The sequence below is a fragment of the Citrus sinensis genome, chromosome 5 (genome assembly GCF_022201045.2).
Source record: "Citrus sinensis cultivar Valencia sweet orange chromosome 5, DVS_A1.0, whole genome shotgun sequence".
In the NCBI taxonomy this organism is placed as follows: domain Eukaryota; kingdom Viridiplantae; phylum Streptophyta; class Magnoliopsida; order Sapindales; family Rutaceae; genus Citrus; species Citrus sinensis.
Genome location: NC_068560.1, coordinates 20119870 through 20143438, shown reverse-complemented (window position 1 = coordinate 20143438; position 23569 = coordinate 20119870). Strand labels below are relative to the sequence as shown.

The 23569-nt window shown below is 35.2% G+C and overlaps 2 protein-coding genes across 5 annotated transcripts in view; one reads left to right on the top strand and one right to left on the bottom strand.

Annotated features, from left to right (window-relative positions):
* The first annotated feature begins 1437 nt into the window (after positions 1-1437).
* On the top strand, positions 1438-20114 carry LOC102611324 (uncharacterized). 4 transcript variants are annotated; one of them, XM_052440542.1, is made up of 8 exons: positions 1438-1663; positions 2040-2112; positions 8825-10401; positions 10476-10781; positions 11713-11890; positions 12973-13029; positions 18446-18497; positions 18642-20114. In XM_052440542.1, the coding sequence occupies exons 3-8, from the start codon at positions 9821-9823 to the stop codon at positions 18755-18757; spliced, it is 1290 nt and encodes a 429-aa protein (XP_052296502.1). In that variant the 5' UTR covers positions 1438-1663; positions 2040-2112; positions 8825-9820; the 3' UTR covers positions 18758-20114. The 4 variants fall into 4 exon arrangements, with proteins under 4 accessions (XP_052296502.1, XP_052296501.1, XP_052296503.1 ...); XM_052440541.1 differs by lacking the exon at positions 1438-1663 and having other exon boundaries at positions 2032-2112; XM_052440543.1 differs by lacking the exons at positions 1438-1663; positions 2040-2112 and having other exon boundaries at positions 8224-10401; positions 18675-20114.
* A 969-nt stretch (positions 20115-21083) lies between these two features.
* LOC107176158 (uncharacterized) overlaps positions 21084-23569 on the bottom strand; it is an 85480-nt gene continuing 82994 nt past the window's right edge. The window contains exon 6 of the mRNA XM_052442642.1: positions 21084-21522. Coding sequence (XP_052298602.1) covers positions 21510-21522 — 13 coding nt within the window. The 3' untranslated portion in view covers positions 21084-21509. The remainder of the gene's footprint in view (positions 21523-23569) is intronic.

The window sequence follows — 23569 nt, the reverse complement described above, 5'->3', positions numbered from 1 at the left end:
AGAGTACCAACCACATGGAGAAGACACCGAAATAAATTTGAGTGACCCACCAGATTTAAATTGATTTTTTTTTCTTTTCGTTGATTTGATTTTTCTTTCTTTCTTTTTATTATTCTTTTGCTAATTGAAATTATTTTTGCATAAGTGTGTTTCTTTTACCATTAAGTTTTCTCTTATCATTGTTAATCATGAGTACCATACTTAGACCGTTCCTCCTAAACATACTTAAACCACTTCAACGTGTCAAAACTCATCTCAAAAGGCAGATTCAATTTTGTAAAACACATCGTATTTGGACTTTGCAACCACCAGAGTTAGTATCCTATGTTGAGGGTTTAGAAAGCCAACTCAGAGACATTGAGAGAAGTGTTTACGACATCCAGTTGGAGCTTGAGGTAAATTCAATAAGAGGACGATTTTAATTTTCTTTGTATGTTTTAATTTGTTTTTCTATTTGTGTGCTTTAGTTTGTTACCCTGGTGAAGTGGCGGATAACGGTACTCCATGAGAATCAAGTCGGTTACTTCAGTTTCCTATAATAACTGATATTCTGAGGCGAAGGTATGGACAGAAATGAGACTCTAGCGAAGCGTCACAAGCGATTCCCTTTACTTCCTCAGAATGCCATCCTTACAATCTATAAAGCTCGGTCTGAACGCATGCGATTGCTCATGAGGAATAACATACCTGCTGATATCCGTTGGTTAATCGAGGCGAAAGTACGATTGGCAGGTGAGTTACCTCCAAAATTTATTGCATACATGCCTGGTTGTGGTAAAGGAAATTATGCAAGAAAACGACAAGGTCGAAGAATTTCTATTGCTTGTCATAAGTGTGCCAGAATGAGTTGCGATAAAAAACCATGTTCTTTAGGAATGTTGTCTGATAACATTTATATGCTAAATATGTTAGATGTCTTTAATGATTCTCGAGCACACTACGACAAATATCACTTTTGATAACATGATATAGTATCATTTTTTCCCATATGGTTACATTTCCCCAAAAAACAAATTCTACAATTAGTTTTCTAGATAATAACATTCTTTTTTTTTTGTTGTACTATTCTTCAATTAGTAGAAAATTTTAGATGCGCTATTAAATTATCTAACATAGCACTTATAGAATGCTACGACAGGATCAATAATTTGATGACAATAAACAAATGCTTACAAAAAAAGTTGTTACAAGTGGTAACATTTTTTTAATTGGCAAGTGATAGCATTTTATTATTTTTTTATTATAATTAATCTTCAATTAGTATCATATTTTAAATGGTATTTAAAAAATTAATTAACACTGCACATTTTGAATGCTACAAAAAGAACATTAATTTGATAGTAATATATAAATGCTAAAAAAAAAAAAAAAGGTTAAAAAGATTTTAATATACCACCAAAAAAAAAAAAAAAAAAAGGGCAAAAGTCTCCAGTCCTTCTTCCCCTTGTCTATTTCAGAGTTTGCCCAATTTGCCAAAAGCTAAAATCCTTCTTTTAAGCCAATCTACCAAATGCCAAAATCCTTCTTTTTCACCAATTTACTAAAAGTCAAAATGTTCTTTTTCACGAATGAGCCGGAGGCCAAAATCCTTCTTTTCTTCTGTTTCCCCTAAAATCAATTGAAGAAAAAACAAATGGAGGTTGATCATAGAGCCGGCAGTTTGGTTAGCACCTTCAACTAATTTTGATACTTCATACTCTTATTTCTTTTATTGCTACATCAATCTCTAGTTAATTAATTTTTATTATATTTTTTTTAGCTTTTCACTTGAATTTTTAAGATTCTGTTTAATTTCGTTAGGTTGATTAATTGAATTTTCAGTTCTTAGAACAAGTTGACGACCTATTAAATGTTAAAAATTGTTTTCTTGATTTTAATGGTGTTCAAGCTGGACAAATTTTGGATTTTTTGAACTGCAGAAAATCTCGTTGTTCTAAAATACTTTATTATAATAGTTCAAAGCTATTATGAAATTTGTTTGCTCTATAAATCTTACATTGGTTTTTTTTTTTTTTTTTTTTTTTTGGCATCTTATCAAGAATTGAAGTAAACCTTAGAAAAGCTTACTCTTGTCATTCTCACAATGTGCTCGGAAAGCCTCTGATAACTTAGGTATATGTCTTCCAATTGCTCATGACTTATGTTGAACTTCCTATGACTTTTGGGTAAAGTGTTAGATTTTCAGCTTTTGTTTTGTGCTATTCATTTTTATATTGTATAGATGTTCCAACATTCACAAGTTATGCAATATATTTTCATTCTTTATAATTTATATCTACATGAAACAAGTAGATAAAATATATTGCCAAATAGAGTTAAAGACATTTTCAATTTAAAATTTCCTAAACATGCTAAGAGTTGTCCTCTCTCATTCAGAAATGTGTAATTGTTTCTATAGTTTAATGCTCAAAACTGCACAAGCATGCTGCTACTGTATCTATAGTCTTCAGCATTAGAAATAGTAACTATTTCTGCACTTTTGCACAGCAAAAACAACTGCTGTTTCTGTAGTTTAAAATAACAGAAATAGCTGTTGTATTTGCATTTTAGAATGGCAGGAACAACTGTTGTTTCTACACTTTTGCACAGCAGAAACAACTGGTGTTTCTGCACTTTCCACAGTAAAAACAGTCGTGGTTTCTGCACTTTTGAACAAAAAAATAGCTACACAAATATGCTTGTTGTTTTTGCACTTTTGGGCAGAAAGATCAAACTTTTTCTATAGTTTTAGAGTAGAAAAAACAACAAGCATATTGATGCTATTATTTATGAAGTTTAGAGCACAAAACCGTAAGAACCGGCAACTGTTTTTGGAGTTTTGTAACGTTGGGACAGTAAGCACATTTGCCCTACTTGATTTCTTTGTCAAGGTTGAAATGTTTATGAAATGATTATCTTAAGTTCTTTGTTTACTAAATGTTTTCTATGAAATGTTTATCTTAATTTCTTTAGAACAGTAAGCACATTACGCACATTTGCCCTGCTTGAAATGTTTTCTATGAAATGTTTATCTTGATTTCTCAGTTGAAATGTTCATCTTCGAGAAGAAAGCACATTTACCTTGCTTGATTTCTTTGTCAATTGTTTCTGTAGTTTATGAAATGTTCATATTAATTTCTTTGTCAAGGTTGTTAGTAAGATGCCACTAAATAAATCTTGGATGCAATTGCCAAGGTCAACAATGATAAGAATCAATTTCAAATCAACCACAATCAAGACAATGACAGCAAGGCAATCATGAACTCTACAAAAGGAAGGAATAAATTTTCTAGCTAAAGGCTTACCAAGTTCAAGACTTGACAACAACGGCTAGTATTAGTTTTAGCCTAAACTTTCTCAAAGCACAATCTTCGTGGATATAATAGGAAACTCTCCTATGTCAAGTCATAACATAGTCCTAAAATACCTCCTTATCTTTGTATAAATTGTATAGGATCATGTAAAGAAAAGAAGTGAAGAAGAAATAATATTTTCCTTCAGCTATTTAATCTATATCAAATTATCTTTTATGGTATCAGAGCATATGGCTGAAAATTTTGCGGAACCAAAACTCACCATTCAATCCTTCCATCAATGTGCCAGTCTTGTTTCTATCAAACTCACATCAAATAATTATCTTCTATGGAAGTCTCAAGTCCTTCCTTTAATTAAAAGCCTTGAGATGGAGCATCACATTGCAAAAGACAAGACTCCAACAAAGATGGTTACACAAGATGGGAAAGAAATAATAAATCCGGAATTTATCCAGTGGACGAATAATGATGGATTATTGATGACATGGCTTAGAGGGATGATGGTTGAAGATGTTCTGAGCTTGAATGTAGAAGGCCAAACCGCTTGTTTAGTATGGCTCTCCATTGAAGAGCAGATGCTTCCAGCCACCAAGGAACAAGAATCTTGGTTGAAGGATAGCCTCTACTCTTTTAAAAAGGGAAATACCAAGCTCGAAGAATTTCTTAAGAAATTCAAATCATTGTGCGAAAACTTGACAGCAATTGGGAAACCAATTTCTGATGAAGACAGAGTCTTCCAACTTGCATGATCCTTGGGGCCTAAGTACGCAGATTTCAAGATTGCCATGCTAACTAAGCATTCATATCCAACTTTAAAGTAGTTCATCCTTGCCCTTCAGAATCATGAACAAACCATAATGGTACAAAAACAAGAAGATGTTATGCTTGTTAATCAAAATCAGACGTTCTTTGGTGCTAGAGGAAGGGGAAAAAACCAAAGAGGAGGTAGAAACGGTGGTCGTGGAAGAGGTTTTGTGCAAAATGGTGGGGGCCCAAACAAAAATGGAAGCCATTCATATCAAAACGAAAACAAAGTCATTAATTCTCAAAAAAGACAAACTGCCTCAAATGCTCAAACTGCTCCAAAAAGCAATGCCAACCATTAAGAAAAAGAAGACATCATTATTTTCCAAATATGTGGAAAAAAGGACCACAGTGCTGCTGTATGTTGGAGTCGATATGAATATCTGGATCAAGAAGAAGTGCCACAAGCCCTTGCCGTGATGAACTTCAATAAATCAAACGATCAACATTTGTATGTGGACTCGGGGGTTTCTGCACACATGGTCAATGATCCAGGTAAACTCGACAAAATTTTTAGTTATAAAGGCCATGATAAGATTTTTGTAGGTAACAGACAAAAACTTAATATATCACATATTGGAAATATTTCTATAAAAACTAAATATGGCCCTTTATTACTAAAAGATGTACTTGTTGTCCCTTAATTGAAAAAGAATTTACTATCTGTGGCACAATTTACTAATGATTTTCCTTGTTCTCTTGAATTTGATGCTAACGACTTTATTGTTAAGAATAAACAGAACAAGGTGCTGGCGAAAGGCAGTAGAAGCAGCAATCTCTATGTTTTGGAGGAAAGCAATTAGAAAGCATTAAATGCAATAAAAGGAAATTTTGATACAATAGAACTTTGGCACAAACGGCTTGGACATCCAAGTCTTGAAGTTTTACGTATTTTAAAATCAAGGAAGGTGATCAACTTTTCTAGTTGGAATAAAATACCTAGTATTTGTGCTTCATGTCAATTAGGAAAAAGTTGTAAACTTCCATTTAATTTGTCTAATAAAATATCAGAATTTCTATTACAAAACGTTCATTGTGATTTGTGGGGTCCTGCCCTAGTTCATTCCAATCAAAACTTTAGATTTTATGTGCTTTTCATTGATGATTGCACTAGATTCTCATGGTTATTTCCTTTAAAATGAAAATCTGACTTCTTTGATTGTTTTTTAAGGTTTTAGCGTCAAGTGGAGAATCAATTGGAAAGGAAAATCAAAATTTTCCAACTTGATGGGGGTGGTGAATTTAATTCAAAAATATTTATTGATCATCTGCAGGTTTGCAGTATTACCAGATAAATTTCATGCCCTTACACACCACAGCAAAATGGAGTGGCAAAGAGAAAACATCGGCATATTTCAGAGACGGCATTGACATTAATGTTCCAAGCTCAAATACCTTTGACTCTTTGGGTTGAAGCATTTATGACAGCCACATATCTAATTAATCTCATGCCTCTCTCTACTGTTTCTATGAAATCTCTTTATGAAAAGCTTTTCAAAAAGGCTCCTGATTACAAGCAATTAAGAATTGTTGGATGCAGGTGTTTTCCTTACTTAAGGGATTACAATAAAAATAAATTTGACAAAAAATCTCTTCCATGCGTTTTCCTTGGGTATAGCCTCATACACAAGGGCTATTGTTGCTTGGATCCGAACACCAAACGTGTCTATCTATCTAAACATGTGAAATTTGATGAAAGTGTATTTCCTTTTGCTGAATTATCTCCTTTAATGAATTTGTAGGAAAAACTTAACAATGAAGAATATCCTAGCAGTGAAGAAAACAATTTGATGCAAGACAATTTGATGCCATCAAATTCTTCATCTTTACTTCCATGATGTTGCTTAGAGTCATGTGAAAGGCCCACAATTGTTGAAAACATTGACATTTTAGAAGTTGTAATGACGCCAAACTTACCATCTGGAGCTGAAAAAGGCAACTCAAAAGGCAATAACAGCTCTGAGGATACTGGAGAAAATGTCTCTAACACTAGCAAAGAAATTGTAATACAGCCAATAGCCATGCCAACTCAACCCCAAAATTTGATTGAAATTACCAACCACGACTTCCCTGATATATCTAATCGACTTTCCATTGAATTACCAATTAAACCTGTGAATGCATTATCCTAAACAAAAGCCACCACAAACAATCAGCCTATGACCTTAACTGAAACAATTTCAAATACACACCCAATGGTCACCCGTCATAAGTTAAAAAATAACCCCAGTTTAGCATTGCAAACATCTATTATTACTGAGCCAAAAACATTGAAAAGTGCACTCAAATATCCTCAATGGGTTACTGCAATGAATGAAGAACTTCAAGCCTTAAATCAAAATAACACATGGACTCTTGTTCCTAGACCAAAAAATGCAAATATTATTTGGTCCAAGTGGGTGTATCGAATTAAGTACACAGATACGGGAGCCATTGAAAGATTCAAAGCACGACTTGTAACAAAAGGGTTTACACAAGTTCCTGGAATTGACTATGAAGAAACCTTTAGTGCAGTCATCAAGCACACAACAATTAGACTTGTCTTAGCCTTTGCCGTGAATCTCAACTGGTCAATGAAACAACTTGACGTGAGAAATGCATTTCTTCATGGCCATTTAAATGAAACGGTGTACATGGAGCAGCCACCAGGTTTTATCAATCCTAAACTACCATTGCATGTGTGCAAATTGAACAAATCACTCTACGGGCTTAAACAAGCCTCGCGGGGCATGGTTTGATTGCTTGTGTCGTGCACTTCTTAATCTTGGCTTCCAAAATAGCAAGGCGGATACTTCCCTTTTTATACTACATTTTGAATCTAATATTGTTTTATTATTGGTTTATGTTGATGATGTGATAATAACGGGCAATAATAGCAAAATAATTCAACACATCATTCATACTCTTAGTTCTCAATTTGTCTTAAAAGATCTTGGCTCATTAAATTATTTCTTAGGTATTGAAATCAAGAAATTTAAACAAGGTATCTTTCTTTCGCAAGCCAAATACGCAAAGGATTTACTTGACAAAACAAAGATGCAAGATAGTACAGTCGCTGCCATGCCAATGGGTGTGAAAGAGGTACCAAGATTTGATGATGCACAACCCGTCAATACGACTGAGTATCGAAAAATAGTGGGAAGCCTTCAATACCTCACTTTTACCAGACCAGATATCACACATGCAGTCAACAAAGTATGTCAAAAATTCCAACAACCAACGAAGGCTGATCTTCGAGCTGCCAAACGGATATTGCGGTACCTCAAAGGGACACTTAACTTTGGACTTCGCTATTTGAAACAAAGTTACTTGACACTCTATGGGTTCTCAGATTCAGATTGGGCGGGTTGCCCTTTAACTCGACGAAGTACTAGTGGCTTTTGCATTTACCTTGGATCAAATTGTATCTCATGGAGTTCAAAAAAGCAAACCACCGTTGGTCATTCGAGTGCAGAAGCTGAATATCGTTGCATGGCATCTACGACAGTCGAACTCACTTGACTTATGTACATATTCAAAGAGATTGGCATAAACCTGATAAAGCCTCCAGTTCTTATTTGTGACAATATCAACGCCCTCCATATGTCAAAAAATCTTGTTTTCCATGCACGGACCAAGCACATTGAGCTTGATTATCATTTTGTTCGTGAAAAAGTAACAAGTGGATTACTCAACACAAGATATATTCCATCATCACAGCAAACGACAGATTTATTCACTAAACCATTGTCTAAAGCATTGTTCTCAAAATTTCGGCACAAACTTGGAATACACCCCGTGGCAATTCCTAGTTTGAAGGGGGCTGATAAGAATCAATTTCAAATCAACCACAATCAAGACAATGACAGCAAGGCAATCATGAACTCTACAAAAGGAAGGAATAAATTTTCCAGCTAAAGGTCAAGACTTGACAACAACGACTAGTATTAGTTTTAGCCTAAACTTTCTCAAAGCACAATCTTCGTGGATATAATAGGAAACTCTCCTATGTCAAGCCATAACATAGTCCTAAAATACCTCCTTATCTTTGTATAAATTGTATAGGATCATGTAAAGAAAAGAAGTGAAGAAGAAATAATATTTTCCTTTAGCTATTTAATCTATATCAAATTATCTTTTAAACAATGCCTTATTACAATGGAGTACCATCTTTTCTTGATTATGTGTATCGTCATATTCAAGAAGAGGATATGAAAATATTATGTCCTTGTGTCAAATGTAGTAATAGGTATAGAAGGGTTTGAAGTGAAGCACACAAACATCTATTAGAAGAAGGGATAAGGCGTGATTATACGACTTTGTATTGCCATGGGGAGAATGGTGATAGTGATAATGACCCTAATGGGGATGCTGATGATAACAATAAAAATTATGAGAATATTCAGCAAAATAAGATGTATAACTTGATCCAGAAAGGGTTTTCTCAAGATCCTAATGAGGAAGCACAAAAGTTCTTTAATTTGGTGAAAGTGGTTGAAGAGTCTTTATATCTAAATTGTGAGAAGTACTTCAACCTATCCTTTGTGGTCAAATTGATGCACATTAAATACATCAATGGTTAGAGCAATAAATCTTTCAACATGTTGTTGGAGCTATTGAAAGATGTGTTTTCAATGTGTGAAAAGATGCTTACTTCCAACTATAAGGCAAAGAAAATTGTAAAAGACCTTGGTCTCCATTATGAGAAAATTTATGCATGTAAAAATGGTTGTGTTATTTATTACAAGGAAAATGCACAACTATCTCAATGTCTGGTTTGTGGAGATTCGAGATGGAAGCCTAGAGGAAAAATGTGCTAAAGGATCTACTAAAAGGGTTCCATGGAAAATCTTGCACTACTTTCCTATAACGCCAAGACTTCAAAGGTTATTCATGTCATCCAAAACTGTTGCAGACATGAGATGGCACTTTGAAAATCGTGTGAAAGATGGGTTGTTAAGGCATCCAATAGATTGTGAGGCTTGAATGGCTTTTGATAAAACACATGAGTCCTTTGCATCTAATCCACGAAATGTAAGGTTGGGGTTGGCGACTGATGGGTTTAATCCTTTTAGAAACATGAACATTGTGCACAATACTTGGCCGGTTCTTTTATTTCCATACAATTTTCCTCCTTGGATGAGTATGAAAGAACCATATATATTTATGACATTATTTATTCCAGGACTGAAAGGCCCAAGAAATGATATTGATGTATATTTGAGGCCTTTAATTGATGAGTTGAAAACATTATGGGACAGTGGTGTAGATACATATGATGTCTCAAAAAGCCAAAATTTCCAAATGAAAGTAGCAGTCATGTGGACTGTTAATGACTTTCCTGCATATGCTAATCTGTTTGGTTGGATTACAAAAGGAAAGTTAGCATGTCCATGTTGCAATAAAGGGACCTCATCTCGTAGGTTAAAAAAATGGTTCCAAACTATGCTACATGGGTCATAGACGATTTTTGCCTGAAGATCACTTGTGGCAGGATCAAAAGATGCAATTTGATCGAAAAATAGATAAAAGAGCTGTACCAAAGCGTCAAGAAGTGATGAAGTTTTAAATGAACTTGAAGGTTTGAGAGCTATAACATTTGGAAAGGCTAGAAAAAAGCAAGTAATTGCTTATTTTGAGAAGAAACATAATTGGAAGAAATATAGCATCTTTTTCCAATTGGCATATTGAAAAATATTATTGTTGCGTCATTGTTTAGATGTTATGCATATATTGAGAAAAACATGTGTGACATTGTGCTTGGCACTATTATGAACATTGAAGGAAAAAGCAAAGACTTTTTAAATGCTCGGTTGGATTTGAAAGAAATGAGGATAAGGCAGGAAATTCACCCAATTGAGGTGGATCGAGAAATTATGTTACCCCCTGCTTGTTATACTTTGACAAATGATGAGAAGAAAAGTGTCTTGCAGTGGTTGTCTGATATAAAAGTCTCTGAAGGCTATTCTGCTAATTTGTCACAATGTGTTAATGTGAAGGATGACAAAATTTCCAGCATGAAGACACGTGACTGTCATGTATTTTTAGAAAGGTTGTTACGACTACTAGTTTGTGATATTTTGCCTAAACATGTATCTGATGCATTAATTGAGCTAATAAATTTTTTTAGAGAGTTGTGTGCTAAAGTATTGAAAGAAAATGAGTTAGATCAACTTGAAAGTCAAATTGTTGTAACTGTTTGCAAGTTAGAAAGGATCTTCCCTCCAGCCTTTTTTGATATAATGATACATTTACCGATTCACTTGGCTTGGGAAGCAAAGGTTGTTCGTCCTCTGCAATATAGGTGGATGTACCCAATAGAAAGGTAATGTCCAATTTATTTTTTTACTGACTTTATTTTAATAAAATAAGCTTACAATATAATTTAAATATTTCTAGGTTTTTACATAAGCTTAAAGGATATGTTTGCAACAAAGCTCGTCCTGAAAGTTCCATTGCAGAAGGTGACTTAGCTGATGAGTGCTTAACCTTTTGCTCTCGCTACCTTCACAGTGTGGAAACTAAATTGAACAGACAAGAGAGAAATTATGATGGAGGTCAGCTCTCTACAGATACATTATCCATTTTTTCTACACCAGGGCGATCATATAGGAACTTACATGTGAGGGAATTGAGTCATGCTCTTCACAATGCTGCGACACTTTATATGATTCAAAATTATGATGGATGTCTCCCGTTTATTGAGTAAGATGAAATCTTAGGCTAATATTAATATTAATGTCATTATAAAATGTTTTCAACTTTACTTAAAAAAGTTTATTTGCTTATAGGGAACACAAAAATATGTTGTTGAATTCAGGTGTAGAAATGTAAAAGAGGTACATAGACAATAATTTATTAATTGGTTTAAAGAAAACGTAAAAACTATTTTTTACGTAATAACTGAAAGACTTGTGACTTTCAGCATAACTTGCAATTGTGACATCTTATCATGTCATTCTATTTGTAGATCTTAAAACTTTATAATGAAGTGCAAGCTAATAAGCACATGCTTTCTTTAGATCATGGTCGTCGAAAAAGAGCAACATTTTGTTCGGGCTACAATATAAATGGATTTAGGTTTCACACAATACAACGTGATGCAACAAGAAAAACTCAAAACTATGGAGTTGTAGTGAGAAGTGATAATCAAAGTGTATTATTTAACTGTAACTAGTTTGATACAGTTCGACAAGGAATTGGATTTAAGAGAGATCGTCATGGTAAAATTTTTAACATGTCAAGAAAGCTCAGCACTCAAGAGCCATTTGTGTTGGCATCCCAAGCACAACAAGCTTACTGTGTGAGAGCGATAAAAGATCCTACATGGAGTACTATAATTGAGACAAAGCCTCGTAACTTTTATAAGATGCCTAATAATGAAGGAGAACCATATCAGGAAGAAGAGATTCAAATGGATCTGGAATGAACTAATTTTTTTATTTTTTTTCCATTATAGATAAGTAAGTTAAAAAAGAATTCAGACATTGGCTGTTGTTCATTATAATTATTATTCTTGATTGTTTTATTTCTTTTGCTTGGAGCTATTTACTAGTCACTTCTCTTTTTTTTTTCATGTGAATGTTATTGTCTATTACTGTTCTTGTTGGTAATGGCTTATATTTTGAAAATGCAGATACTTAGCAATTATGGGCAAGAAAAGCAATGGATTAGTGACTGCTGGCACCACTTTAGATCAGTATATGATCAACAGTAACAATAATGATGATGCAAGACTTCTCGGGCTAACAACATTGCATCATATATTTTGCTTCCCGTGCAACATCAAAATAGTGAGGCGCAACATCAAAAGGGTGAAGCTTGTGTTTCTCGCACGGAATCTTAAAAATTGGATGCAAGTAATTATTTAAATGAATTGAAAAGATTGTCATATAATGAAAAATAAGTTAATTGACTATTTCTAAACACTAGAATTTTTATTTTGTACTCTTTTCAGTTAGAAATAAAAGGAAAGTTATACATGAAATATATATTTACATATTCATATGCTATTATTAGATTTATAAGCAAACTTTAGTCTATTTTTATGCATAGTTAACTAATAAGTATAATGGTTTAATTTATTAGGATCATAACTACGAAAGTCGTTTGAGAAATTTCTATTACTTTCCATGAGTGTATCGCAGGACCTTGGATAACATTTTCTGAATATCCACAAGAAGCTTTTGATAGATTTTTTGGAAATTTTGAGAATGTGGGATTTATTTATAAATGTACTGAGGAAGAACTTAAAGAAGCTGTCCGAAAATGTGTAAAATCTCACTATCCAGATTGAATGTTAGGGTTGAGAAATGGTATTTTTGAGAAGTATAAATCACATAGAGAGCGCTACACTCATAATCCAGATTGTGTACCACCTATTGTGTGGAGACAAATGGTTGATAAGTGGACGAATGAGAATTAGAGGAAATATGTGGAAGTTTTCTTCTTTTTAGTTTTAACTAACATACAAGATATATCCTAATGGTTTCATTATTTAATAACGTGCAGAAAAAAAGTATGCTAAACAAGGGTAATCGATCATTGAAGCGCACTGCTTATACAACAGGTTCAGTTCTTATGGCTAAGTGTAGAAAAGATCTAGTAAAGTTTTTTATGAGTTTTCAACATTTAAAGACTACAAAAATGCATACATATGTGTGAATGAGCTGGTGTCTATTTTATACCCTAATTTTTTATTTAATTTCAGTTAGCTGTATCAAGAGTTTAACTTAATCCAATTGAATGCTTCAGAAAGTTTCATGTCAAAAGCAATGGTGACTGGGCAAGTGACCATGCAAAGGAATTGCATGGACATACTTAGTTTACTTGTGATTTATTTTTACCTTTTTTAATTTTATGTATCAAAAATACATTATTATCTAAAAATTTGCAGGAGAACATGGTATCTTTGAATCAAAGTGAAGGTGCTGAAAAGTCCAGCTTGGCTATTGATGCAGCGGAAGTTTAATGTTCAAAATATTCCGTTGATTCTAGAGAATACCGGAACAAAAGAACAACTAAATTCACGTTGATTCAAAAGAATACCGTGAATTTAGGGGTTAAGACTCGTTGATTCCGTAGAATACCAAGAATTAACTGTTCAAATACTCACAAAGAGATTTGAAAATTGAAATATTATTAAACTCAAAATTCTCTCCTTCAAAGGTTACAAGAGGGAGCTATTTATAGTAGTAGTAATTATCCTAATTCATGAAGGAAAAACAAAATCCTAAATTGAAAGGGAAACAAAATTCTAAATTAGAAAGGAATTTAAAAGTCTTAAACTTTAGTTAATAAGGAAACTAATCCTAGTATAATATGGATTCCTACTCTTCATCATTCCCCCCAGGGTGGAGAGAATTCGCCCGCGAATTCGGATTGTCAGCAGCATCTTCATCATGATCACCTCTGTAAGGAATAAGATGCTTAACATTAAATACATCTGCAGTGCGGATATGACTAGGAAGCTTTAATCTGTAGGCATTAGGATTTATCTTCTCTATAATCTCCAAAGGGCCGATTTTCCTGGCAGAAAGTTTGTTGTACTCACCAACTGAGAATCTATCTTTAGTTAGGATAACCCAAACAAAATCTCCCACTTGAAATTCCAAAGCTCGACGTTTTTTGTCTGCCATAATTTTATAACCTTCGGTCGTCTGCTTCAAAGACTCTTGCGTAGTTTCATGAATCTTCTGAAGCTGCTCAATAAAGTCTTCTGCTTTACCGCTTTTGCGAACTAAATTTGGAACTAGAGCCAAGTCAATGGGAGCTCGTGGATTATATCCGTAATTTACCTGAAAAGGGCTTAAACCAGTACTACGCTTAACTGCACGGTTATAAGTAAACTCGACTTGATATAACTTTTGATCCCACATCTTCAAGTTATCGCCAACTAGACTACGTAGATGGTTTCCTAAAGAGCGGTTGACAACTTCAGTTTGACCATCTGTTTGTGGGTGGTAAGCACTACTAAAATCCAGGCGAGTGTTAGTCAATTTCCATAATGTCTTCCAAAAATGGCTAAGAAATCGTGTATCCCGGTCAGATACTATAGAACTTGGTAAACCATGCAATCTATAGACTTCCTTGAAGAATAGGCGAGCAACAGTCAAAGCGTCTGTAGTCTTCTTGCAAGCAATGAAGTGAGCCATTTTCGAGAATCGATCAACAACAACAAATATTGAATCCATAACCCTCTGAGTGCGGGGTAATCCTAAAACAAAATCCATGCTAATGTCAGCCCAAGGTTGTGTTGGAATCGGTAGCGGCATATATAACCCAGCATTAGTTGCTGCGCCCTTGGAAACTTGACAAATGCGACAAGTCTCGACATAGTGATAGATTTCACGCCTCATAGTAGGCCAAAAATAAGTGTTGGCTATTAGAGCCAGAGTTTTGTCACGACCCATGTGCCCTTCATTATGTAACTCTGCAATGATTTTCAATCTCAAACTTGAGTCAGGAACACACAATTGATTACTCTTGAAAAGGAATTTGTCATGTAAATGATAATCTGAGCGAAACCCTGCAACAACGTCTTCTAGTATAGGAGCAAAGTAAGGATCAGAAGCATATAACTCTCGAAATGTGTCAAATCCGAGAACTTGATTATGCATCTGTGTCAATAAAGAAGTTCGTCGACTAAGTGCATCTGCTACCCGGTTGGATTCACCAGAGGTATGCTTCACCACAAAAGTAAATTGTTGAAGGAATGATGTCCACGTGGCATGTCTGTGAGAGAGTTTGTCTTGACTATTGAGGTATTTTAACGCGGCATGGTCAGTGTATAAAACAAAGTCTTTATGAATTAGATAATGTCGCCAATGTTTTAACGCTTGGACTACTGCGTAAAATTCCACGTCGTAAGTGCTATAGTGTGCCTTTGCTCCATTCAACTTCTCACTAAAATAAGCTATAGGCTTACCTTGTTGGCTAAGAACAGCTCCAATGCCGACCTTAGAAGCATCACAATGTACCTCAAAAGTGAGCAAAAAATCTGGTAGAGCAAGTACTGGGGTAGTAATCAACTTTTCTTTGATAATCTCGAATGCCTTAGTAACTGCCTCTGTTCAAGAGAATTTTCCTCCTTTCATGCAATCCGTGATTGGTGCCATAATAGGACTGAAATGAGGAATGAATCGCCTGTAAAAAGAGGCCAATCCATGGAAACTTCTGGTGGCAGATAAAGTAGTTGGCGGAGGCCAATCTCGAATAGCATCCACTTTTGATTGGTCAACAGATATACCATCTTTCGACACCACATATCCCAAAAATAATACTTTCTCTGTTAAGAAAATACACTTGTTTACTGCTGTGTATAAACTTGTTGCTCTTAAGGCTGAAAGAACTTCTCTCAAATGTTGTAGATGTAACTCGTGGCTGGTGCTATATATAAGTATATCATCGAAGTAAACAACCACAAACTTTCCAATGAAAGGGCGAAGAACTTGATTCATGACTCGCATAAAAGTACTCGGAGCATTGGATAAGCCAAACGGCATTACCAACCACTCGTATAACACTTCGCGATTTTTAAAAGCTGTTTTCCATTCATCTCCAGGTCGTATTCGAATTTGATGGTAGCCACTTTTCAAATCAAGTTTGGTAAAAATTGTTGCTCCACTGAGTTGATCTAACAAGTCATCTAATCGAGGGATTGGAAAACGATATCGAACTGTAATTTTATTGATAGCTCGACTGTCCACGCACATCCTCCAAGAACCATCTTTCTTTGGAGTCAATAAAGCAGGGACTGCACAGGGACTAAGACTTTCACGGATAAATCCCTTTTCTAGTAACTCTTCTACTTGGCGCCTTAATTCCTCATGTTCTGTAGGACTCATACGATAATGAGGTCGATTTGGTAGTGTAGAACCTGGTACCAAATCAATTTGGTGTTGTATATCCCGAAGAGGTGGTAAAGCCTGTGGTAGCTCCTTGGGGAACAAATCTTGAAATTCCGCCAGAATAGGTGCCACAGCTTCAGGAATCTTTGAATTACCGTTACTCTCTTTTCCCAATAAAATGTAGATTCTCTTTGTCTCTGCTACAACATCTATAAATTGCTTCTTGCTTAACAAATAATTACCCAAGTCTTGCTGGAGAGTAAACTCATTGTTAGGTAGGAGAACGATCTTCGTGTTGTTAAACATAAAGCTGTAGGTGTTTCTCTTCCCATCATGCACTACGTTTCGATCATATTGCCAAGGTCTACCTAGTAATAGATGACAAGCATCCATAGCCACAACATCACACCAAATTTTGTCTTTATAAATTGAACCAATGGATAAGGAAACTAAACAACATTTCGATACTGTCACTTGATTCCCCTTCTTCAGCCATGTGAGCTTGTATGGAGTTTGATGAGGTTCTGTCTTTAAATTTAGCTTTGTTATGGCTTCTTCTGAAATGACATTCTCGCAACTGCCGGAGTCTATGACCATACGACATACTTTACCCCCAATTGTGCAAGTAGTCTGAAAGATATTTTGTCGTAGCCACTTGTCTTTGTCTTGACCTTTAGGAGTGAAGAATGCACGGTTCACGATCAACATTGGTCCGCTATCACCATGTTCTTCAATAGATTGAGCGCTACCACTACTATCAAAAGTTGGTTCTACAGCAAACTCTTCAGTTTCTTCCTCCTGATAGTCTTCGCTTTCCTCTGTGCCTATGAATAAGCCTTTACCATATTTTCCTCCCTTTTTACATTCTGTCATTCGGTGCCCATTTTCTCCGCAATTAAAACAGCGTAATCCCGAACCCGAGGATTGGGTTTTGCTGCTTTGACCGATTTCACTAGGCTTACTAGTTTTATTTGGAGGATTTGGAGGAGTGAAAGTACGAAATTGGGAAGTCGGGTTTGAATTATCACGAACAACACTTCGAGCACCCCGAAAGCTTGAGTCATTAGTACGTCGACTAAATTGCTTCTCCAACTGCAAGGCTTGTTGGTGTGCCTCTGAAACAGAGTATGGGTCAAGTAAATTTAATTGGTCTTGAAATTGAGATCGTAGGCCTCCAATATAGCGGGAAACCTGTTGCTCTTCTGTCTCTGTCAAGTCATTGCGTGCCACCAAACAATGGAATTCTGTAGTGTAATCATCCACTGATCGATTATCTTGCCTTAAATTCTGTAGCTGTTGGTATAACAGTTTGGCGTAATTATGAGGCAAGAATGCTCCACGCAAGTGCTTCTTGAACTTTTCCCAAGAATCAATCTTCTTTTTGCCTTGCCAAATCCTTGTGAGCTTAGTTTGTTGCCACCAAGCTGCTGCTCTTCCACGAAATCGAGTTGCAGCAAGCGAAACTAGTTTATTTTCAGGAACTTCTTTGTATTCGAAAACTTCCTCAATGGCGTTAATCCAATCCAATAATTCTTCAGGTCGACCACTTCCTTGAAATTCGGGAATGTCAATTCTCAACCCAGATTCCCATCTTCTGTCATCAGTAGACTCAGTTCTAGGGCGACGCCCAGAGAATGGGTTAGCAAAGCTTCCACTTGATTTGTCTTCACGTTCTGGAGTACAATGGCGTTCGTCAAGTAACTCTGCCATTCGTGCCATTTGTGCAGCTAACATATCAATTCTGGCTGTCATACTACTAGCCAGGGATTCATCTTTCGAAACATCTTCTTGAGCATCACGAGCTTTTCTTGGAGGCATTTTTTTTTTAAATTCGAGTTTAAAAAGGTAGTGGGGCTAAACTGAAAGTAAATAAAAATTTTAGGCCGAAACTGTAATTAAGCAAAAGTTTTAGATTTCCGATGACAGTGGTCAGAAATCGAGTAAGGATGGGTGGATCTGAAAGATTTTGGGTTGGTAAGTATGATGGTGGTGGTGGTTTGTCTGAAAAAGTTATGTTTTTTTTTTTTTAAGCTAAACGAAAAAAATCAAAAAGGGAAAAAGGAAAGGTTTTGTGGTAGATGAAGTTAGATTGGTGATACCAGATTTTTAGCTCTGATACCAAACTGATGCAGCGGAAGTTTAATGTTCAAAATATTCCGTTGATTCTAGAGAATACCGGAACAAAAGAACAACTAAATTCATGTTGATTCAAAAGAATACCGTGAATTTAGGGGTTAAGACTCGTTGATTCCGTAGAATACCAAGAATTAACTGTTCAAATACTCACAAAGAGATTTGAAAATTGAAATATTATTAAACTCAAAATTCTCTCCTTCAAAGGTTACAAGAGGGAGCTATTTATAGTAGTAGTAATTATCCTAATTCATGAAGGAAAAACAAAATCCTAAATTGAAAGGGAAACAAAATTCTAAATTAGAAAGGAATTTAAAAGTCTTAAACTTTAGTTAATAAGGAAACTAATCCTAGTATAATATGGATTCCTACTCTTCATCAGCTATTTATCGTCAAATAGTGGGACCACCTAAGAAATGTCGAGTTGTGGGCTGGGGAGGTATTATTATAAATGTAATTGAGTCTTTTATTACAAAAAATAATGTAGCTGCAAGTTAGTAATATTAGGTTAGTACTTAATTTGTTTGGACTCCATTTGTGCATTTTTGTTTTGACACCAAATTATGTTTTCAACTGGGTGTAGGCATGAAACCAAATGATGTTTACCGTTCTTTAGATGAAGGGAGTCATAAGGACATTCATGTGATACCAAGAAGAGAATTGGAGCTAAGTATAGAAAATGGAAGAAGAATTAAGTGAGCTTAGAAATGTGAAAGAGTAAATGAAAAAAATGGAAGAGAATGAATTTTATTTTGTCTCAATCGAGATTCCAACAAGAGTTTAATAAGGTATGACTATTGTCTTTACCCCTCTCTCTTACTCGAGAGTAAAACTTGTTATTATGAAAATTTATTGTTGATATATAAACATCTTAATAAGTATTGTTGTCATGAATCTACTTTAGTATCGTTGCTTTACTTTCAAGGGCCCTTGATAATAATTGCCAGACTATGGTATTCTTGTTGATAATGATATTTTCATAATGTTATTAAAGATTGATGGTTGAAAAAGGTGGGAAACACATATTTGAGGGAATACATATGACTTGATTTATTTTTAACATATGTGCATGGTAAATGGAAGTTTGCAAATACACTAAGTGAACAATGGCTGATAAAAAAATGTTATATATAAATGGCTGGTTTCTAGAGAGTTCTCCGGCCTTAGTTTACAGCAAGGGTGGGGGAGAACAAAAAGCTTATGGAAAGAAATAGAGATATTAGTTTTCTATTTGTTCCAATTTCATCCTTCTTCTCTTCTCCGACACATGACAGCTAATGTTAAGGTTCCATGTATTAAGCTAAGCCAAAGCTATAGGCTTGATAGTTGTGTTATTTAACAACATAAAAGCCTACATGATTTCTTTTTTGTGCTTTTGGCTTCTTGGCTGGGTTTGTCGGCAACAAAAGGAAAAAGATTGTGTTTTTGGATCGGTTTGGTCTAGTTTATGATAGAAGTATCAAGAATAGCTAATGGAGAAGAAAAAAGTCGTGAATTTAATGCAATGTTGGGATTGAATAAGGAATGCACTGCAACAAAGCTTAGGAATGCTTATAAGAAACTTGCACCGATTAGAGTTAACAAGCCCCTCTTTCTCTTTCACCCTGTCAATCAACTGGGTGGTCTTGTTGCAATTTGGTCTTTGTTTTCAGTTTGTCCATTAGATCTGGTTTCAATACATGTGTGACCTTGTTTGTGAAGTTAAACAGTGCCACGAAGTTTCAAATCCCAAATTTGAAAAGCTATAATTGAGTCGTGTTAATGTCTTTTTCTTTCTTTAATTATTGTAGAGTAACAAAATATGGTTTTAAAATTACGCAGGATAATATTGGAGAAGATGAAGAACAAATTGCAAGTGATGATTCAAATACTTGATGGAATGTTGAAGAAGTAAGAATATGCAATGTAACTTTTTGTTAATTAATCCTGACAACAGCTGATGAAGATGAATCATTTTGTATATGGTTGAACAATGACTAAACAACTTTAGATGATTGTGTTAATACTATTATGATTTCCATCAAATTTAGGTACATTCTTATCCAATTTAAGTATGAATGGCTTAATGAATGACAAAGGAAATAAATAATCTATTTTTAAAAATCATTTAATATTTAACTCAATATCATGAAATTACATTTCCAAGGGAAAACAATAATTTCCAAGGGATTAATGTATATCTCCAATCACTTAATGCCGAGGGCGATCGATCAACAAAATTCGTTGGTATTTAGGTTCGACGAGAATGTATTTCCATTGACGTCAAAATTCCCTTGGAAATATTTTATTTACTGAGGGAAAAAAATTTCTAGCTAACAACTGCATCTACGAATTTAGTCTTATTACTGAGGGAAAAATTCCCTCATTAGTACATATATAACTTACGGTTTTTGTGCTCATTACTGAGAAATTAGAACTTGTAGGTAAACTATTTTACGACGAACTAAAAGGGTTACCCACAAAATTTTTTGTCGGCAATAAACTATTACCGATAAAATCTTCCTTAGGAAATATTTTTATCTCATTATCCTAAAAATTATACCGACGAATCTTTTTCATATTACCGAGGAACGTTTCCCTTGGTAAAAAATAATTTTCCGGAAGGCTTGTGGGATTTGCGCCTTTAACGACAAGTGTTTTCACAACGGACGCCGATGGAAAATTTCCCTAGGAAATAGTAATTGGCGAGGGAAATCGTGTATTGCCTAGGGATTTCTTCCCTCGGTAAAAGGCATTTTTGTTGTAGTGGTGGAATTATTAACACCCTCCTAGACAACTCTCAAAACCCTTTTTCCCAATTAACTCCATTAAAATATTAAAAAAATAATTATATGATTTTATGACACCCCATTGATTCTCAAAATAAACCTAATTAATAAAAAAAAATATCATCAATCCCCAGTGACGGTAGACTTCTTACTCAAACTAAAAACTCATGTAATTTTTTTTTTAATTCCAGTAGAAATAATCTTTGAAGTCCTATGCACCACTCTAATAGTTCAGCGATGGTGGGTCCAAGCTCACATTCACATAGTGTTACTGGAAACTCTTTACCCAAACCTTATGGCGGTGCTCACAGTTTTAAAAATCCTTTCTGCAAATTCTTTAGAGTTTTACAGCTGTACGGAGTCTTCGTTCCTTTTTTTTTTCTTTTCTTTTCTTTTCTTCTTTTTTGACAGCAAGGAGTCTTCACTCAAATCAAATTATGAGCGATTTTTTTTCCTTTAATGTCTTTCTAGGTAATTTCAATTATGGGTGAAAATATAAATACACAACTGGAGTTTTAACAAATTTTTAAGGAGATGCAAATAGTTCAACTCAAAAAAAAAAAAAAAGAGAAAGAAAATTGCACCAAGGACAAACAATTTAATGAACATTGTATAATGGAAATTAAAACTCCACTACTTCATTCACATCAGTTTACAGGTTCGACTTTTCTAACAAAGATAGGTTACATGGCTAAACTAGGACATGTTGAACAAAATATATCCTTCAAAACAGGAACCCGAAGCAGAGCAATTACAACCGTTGGCACGAATGAAACTAGACCCGAAGGCACAACGATCCAATTTACTCCATGATCATAAGCTAAGAAAAGGGTTGAGAAAAATGCTACCAACACGAATACAATGGACACGAAGAGCACCGAAAGTCCACCCAGCAGCTTAAGCGGTAACGACCTGAGAAAATCATCTTCTGCAAATTGCGATGTGAGGATGGACAAAAAGAAAGCTACGGAGATTACAGAGCAGGAGAATGCGATTGCATCTGATATTGCAAAAACCTGAAACCAATTCTCTCTAAGATGAATGGGTAGTCCTGTTTTGTCATCCTTACCACCCGGCACAATGAAGGCTGCTGCAAATGCCATTGTAGCCACAAGTGTTGCAACAATTATGCTTGAACTAGCTCTGTTCTTCATCCATTGTTCGTCTCTTCTCAACAACTCCAAATGCTCCACAGTGAATAATTCTCTAGGTGTTTTTCCATCATAATTTTTCATTTCTCTGTAAGAAGGTTGCACGATCATTTCAACCTCCTGCCATTATAAAATAATATTATTAAAAATAATAACTTGCATTGAATCTTCAAAAGGCTAGCTTCGAATATCATAGGAAAATTAGGAAACTGGGAAATGAATTTTTACTTTTATTTTTTACCTTATATATTAGTAACTCTCTTTGCATTTCTAGAGCCGCACCAGACACAGTTCTGTATGGACTTGGAGTTCGATATTTTGCAGCAAGATGCAATATGTTATTTCCACAGCCATCTAAATAGGTTGCTAATGTTAGGAAATTGGTGGGTGAAGTAGGACCGCAGCTAAAATGAAATTGGAAATAAAATAAAGAACAAGCACAATAGAGGACACCAGAAATTACGTGGTTCGGCTTTTAGCCTACATCCACGGGCGAAGACAGAAGGAAATATTTTACTAGTGAAAAGGAGTTACAAATATTGTAGTATTTTAGCTCACTACCCAAAACCCCAATGCACCCAAACTCTCTCTATCACTGTAACAAGAGCTTATAAATGCATGCTCTTGAACTCTCTCTCAAATCCCTAAATTGCTTTCTAAATGGAATGCCTTTGCTCATTCTCTTCGTTTCTATTTATAGAGAAAACTTTGGCACTATGCAGCAATTCTATATTATTTTTACGTTCTTTTTTCTTCTTTTAAATGTCAAACCCGTGTGCTCCTTTTCCTTTCCAACTTGCTGCAAAATTCCTCTTCTTTGAACAACATGGATGCTGACCATCTAGATGGTTGTTTCAAACCATCTAGATGGCTGCTTTTGACATTTCTCCCACTTGGAGATTAGATTGAGAGTCAATCAATCTCCACACCATCCTTTCTGCTTCGCCATAATCATGTTGCCTACGTTTCTGCTAGGCCACAAGAGGATCTACTCCAGACAAACTTATCAGTATTTATCGGCTTGGTCAAAACATCTGCTAGGTTCTCTTTGGTATGGATTTTCTGCAAATCCATACTTCCATCTTCCACTACTTCACGAACGAAGTGATACTGGACTCCTATGTGCTTTGTCCTGGAATGAAAGGCTGGATTCCTTGCAATGTGCAAGGCACTCTGACTGTCACAAAACACAGGAATTTTCTGTTGTTTGTGCCCGAGCTCCTCCAATAATCTTTGTATCCAAATAGCTTCCTTGCAAGCTTGTGTAGCTGCCATGTACTCTGCTTCTGTTGTAGATAAAGCCACAACGGTCTGCAGTTTAGAAACCCAGCTTACAGCTGCTCCCGCAAATGTAAACACATAACCAGTAGTGGATTTTCTTTTATCAAGATCTCCTGCAAAATCTGAATCTACATAGCCCTTGACAGTAAACTCTGATCCTCCATAACATAATGCAACATCTGAGGTTCCTCTGATGTATCTCAGAATCCTCTTCACAGCTATCCAAGGCTCTCCACCAGGATTCGCCATGTATCGACTGACTACTCCCACTGCTTGTGCAATGTCCGGTCTTGTACATATCATAGCGAACA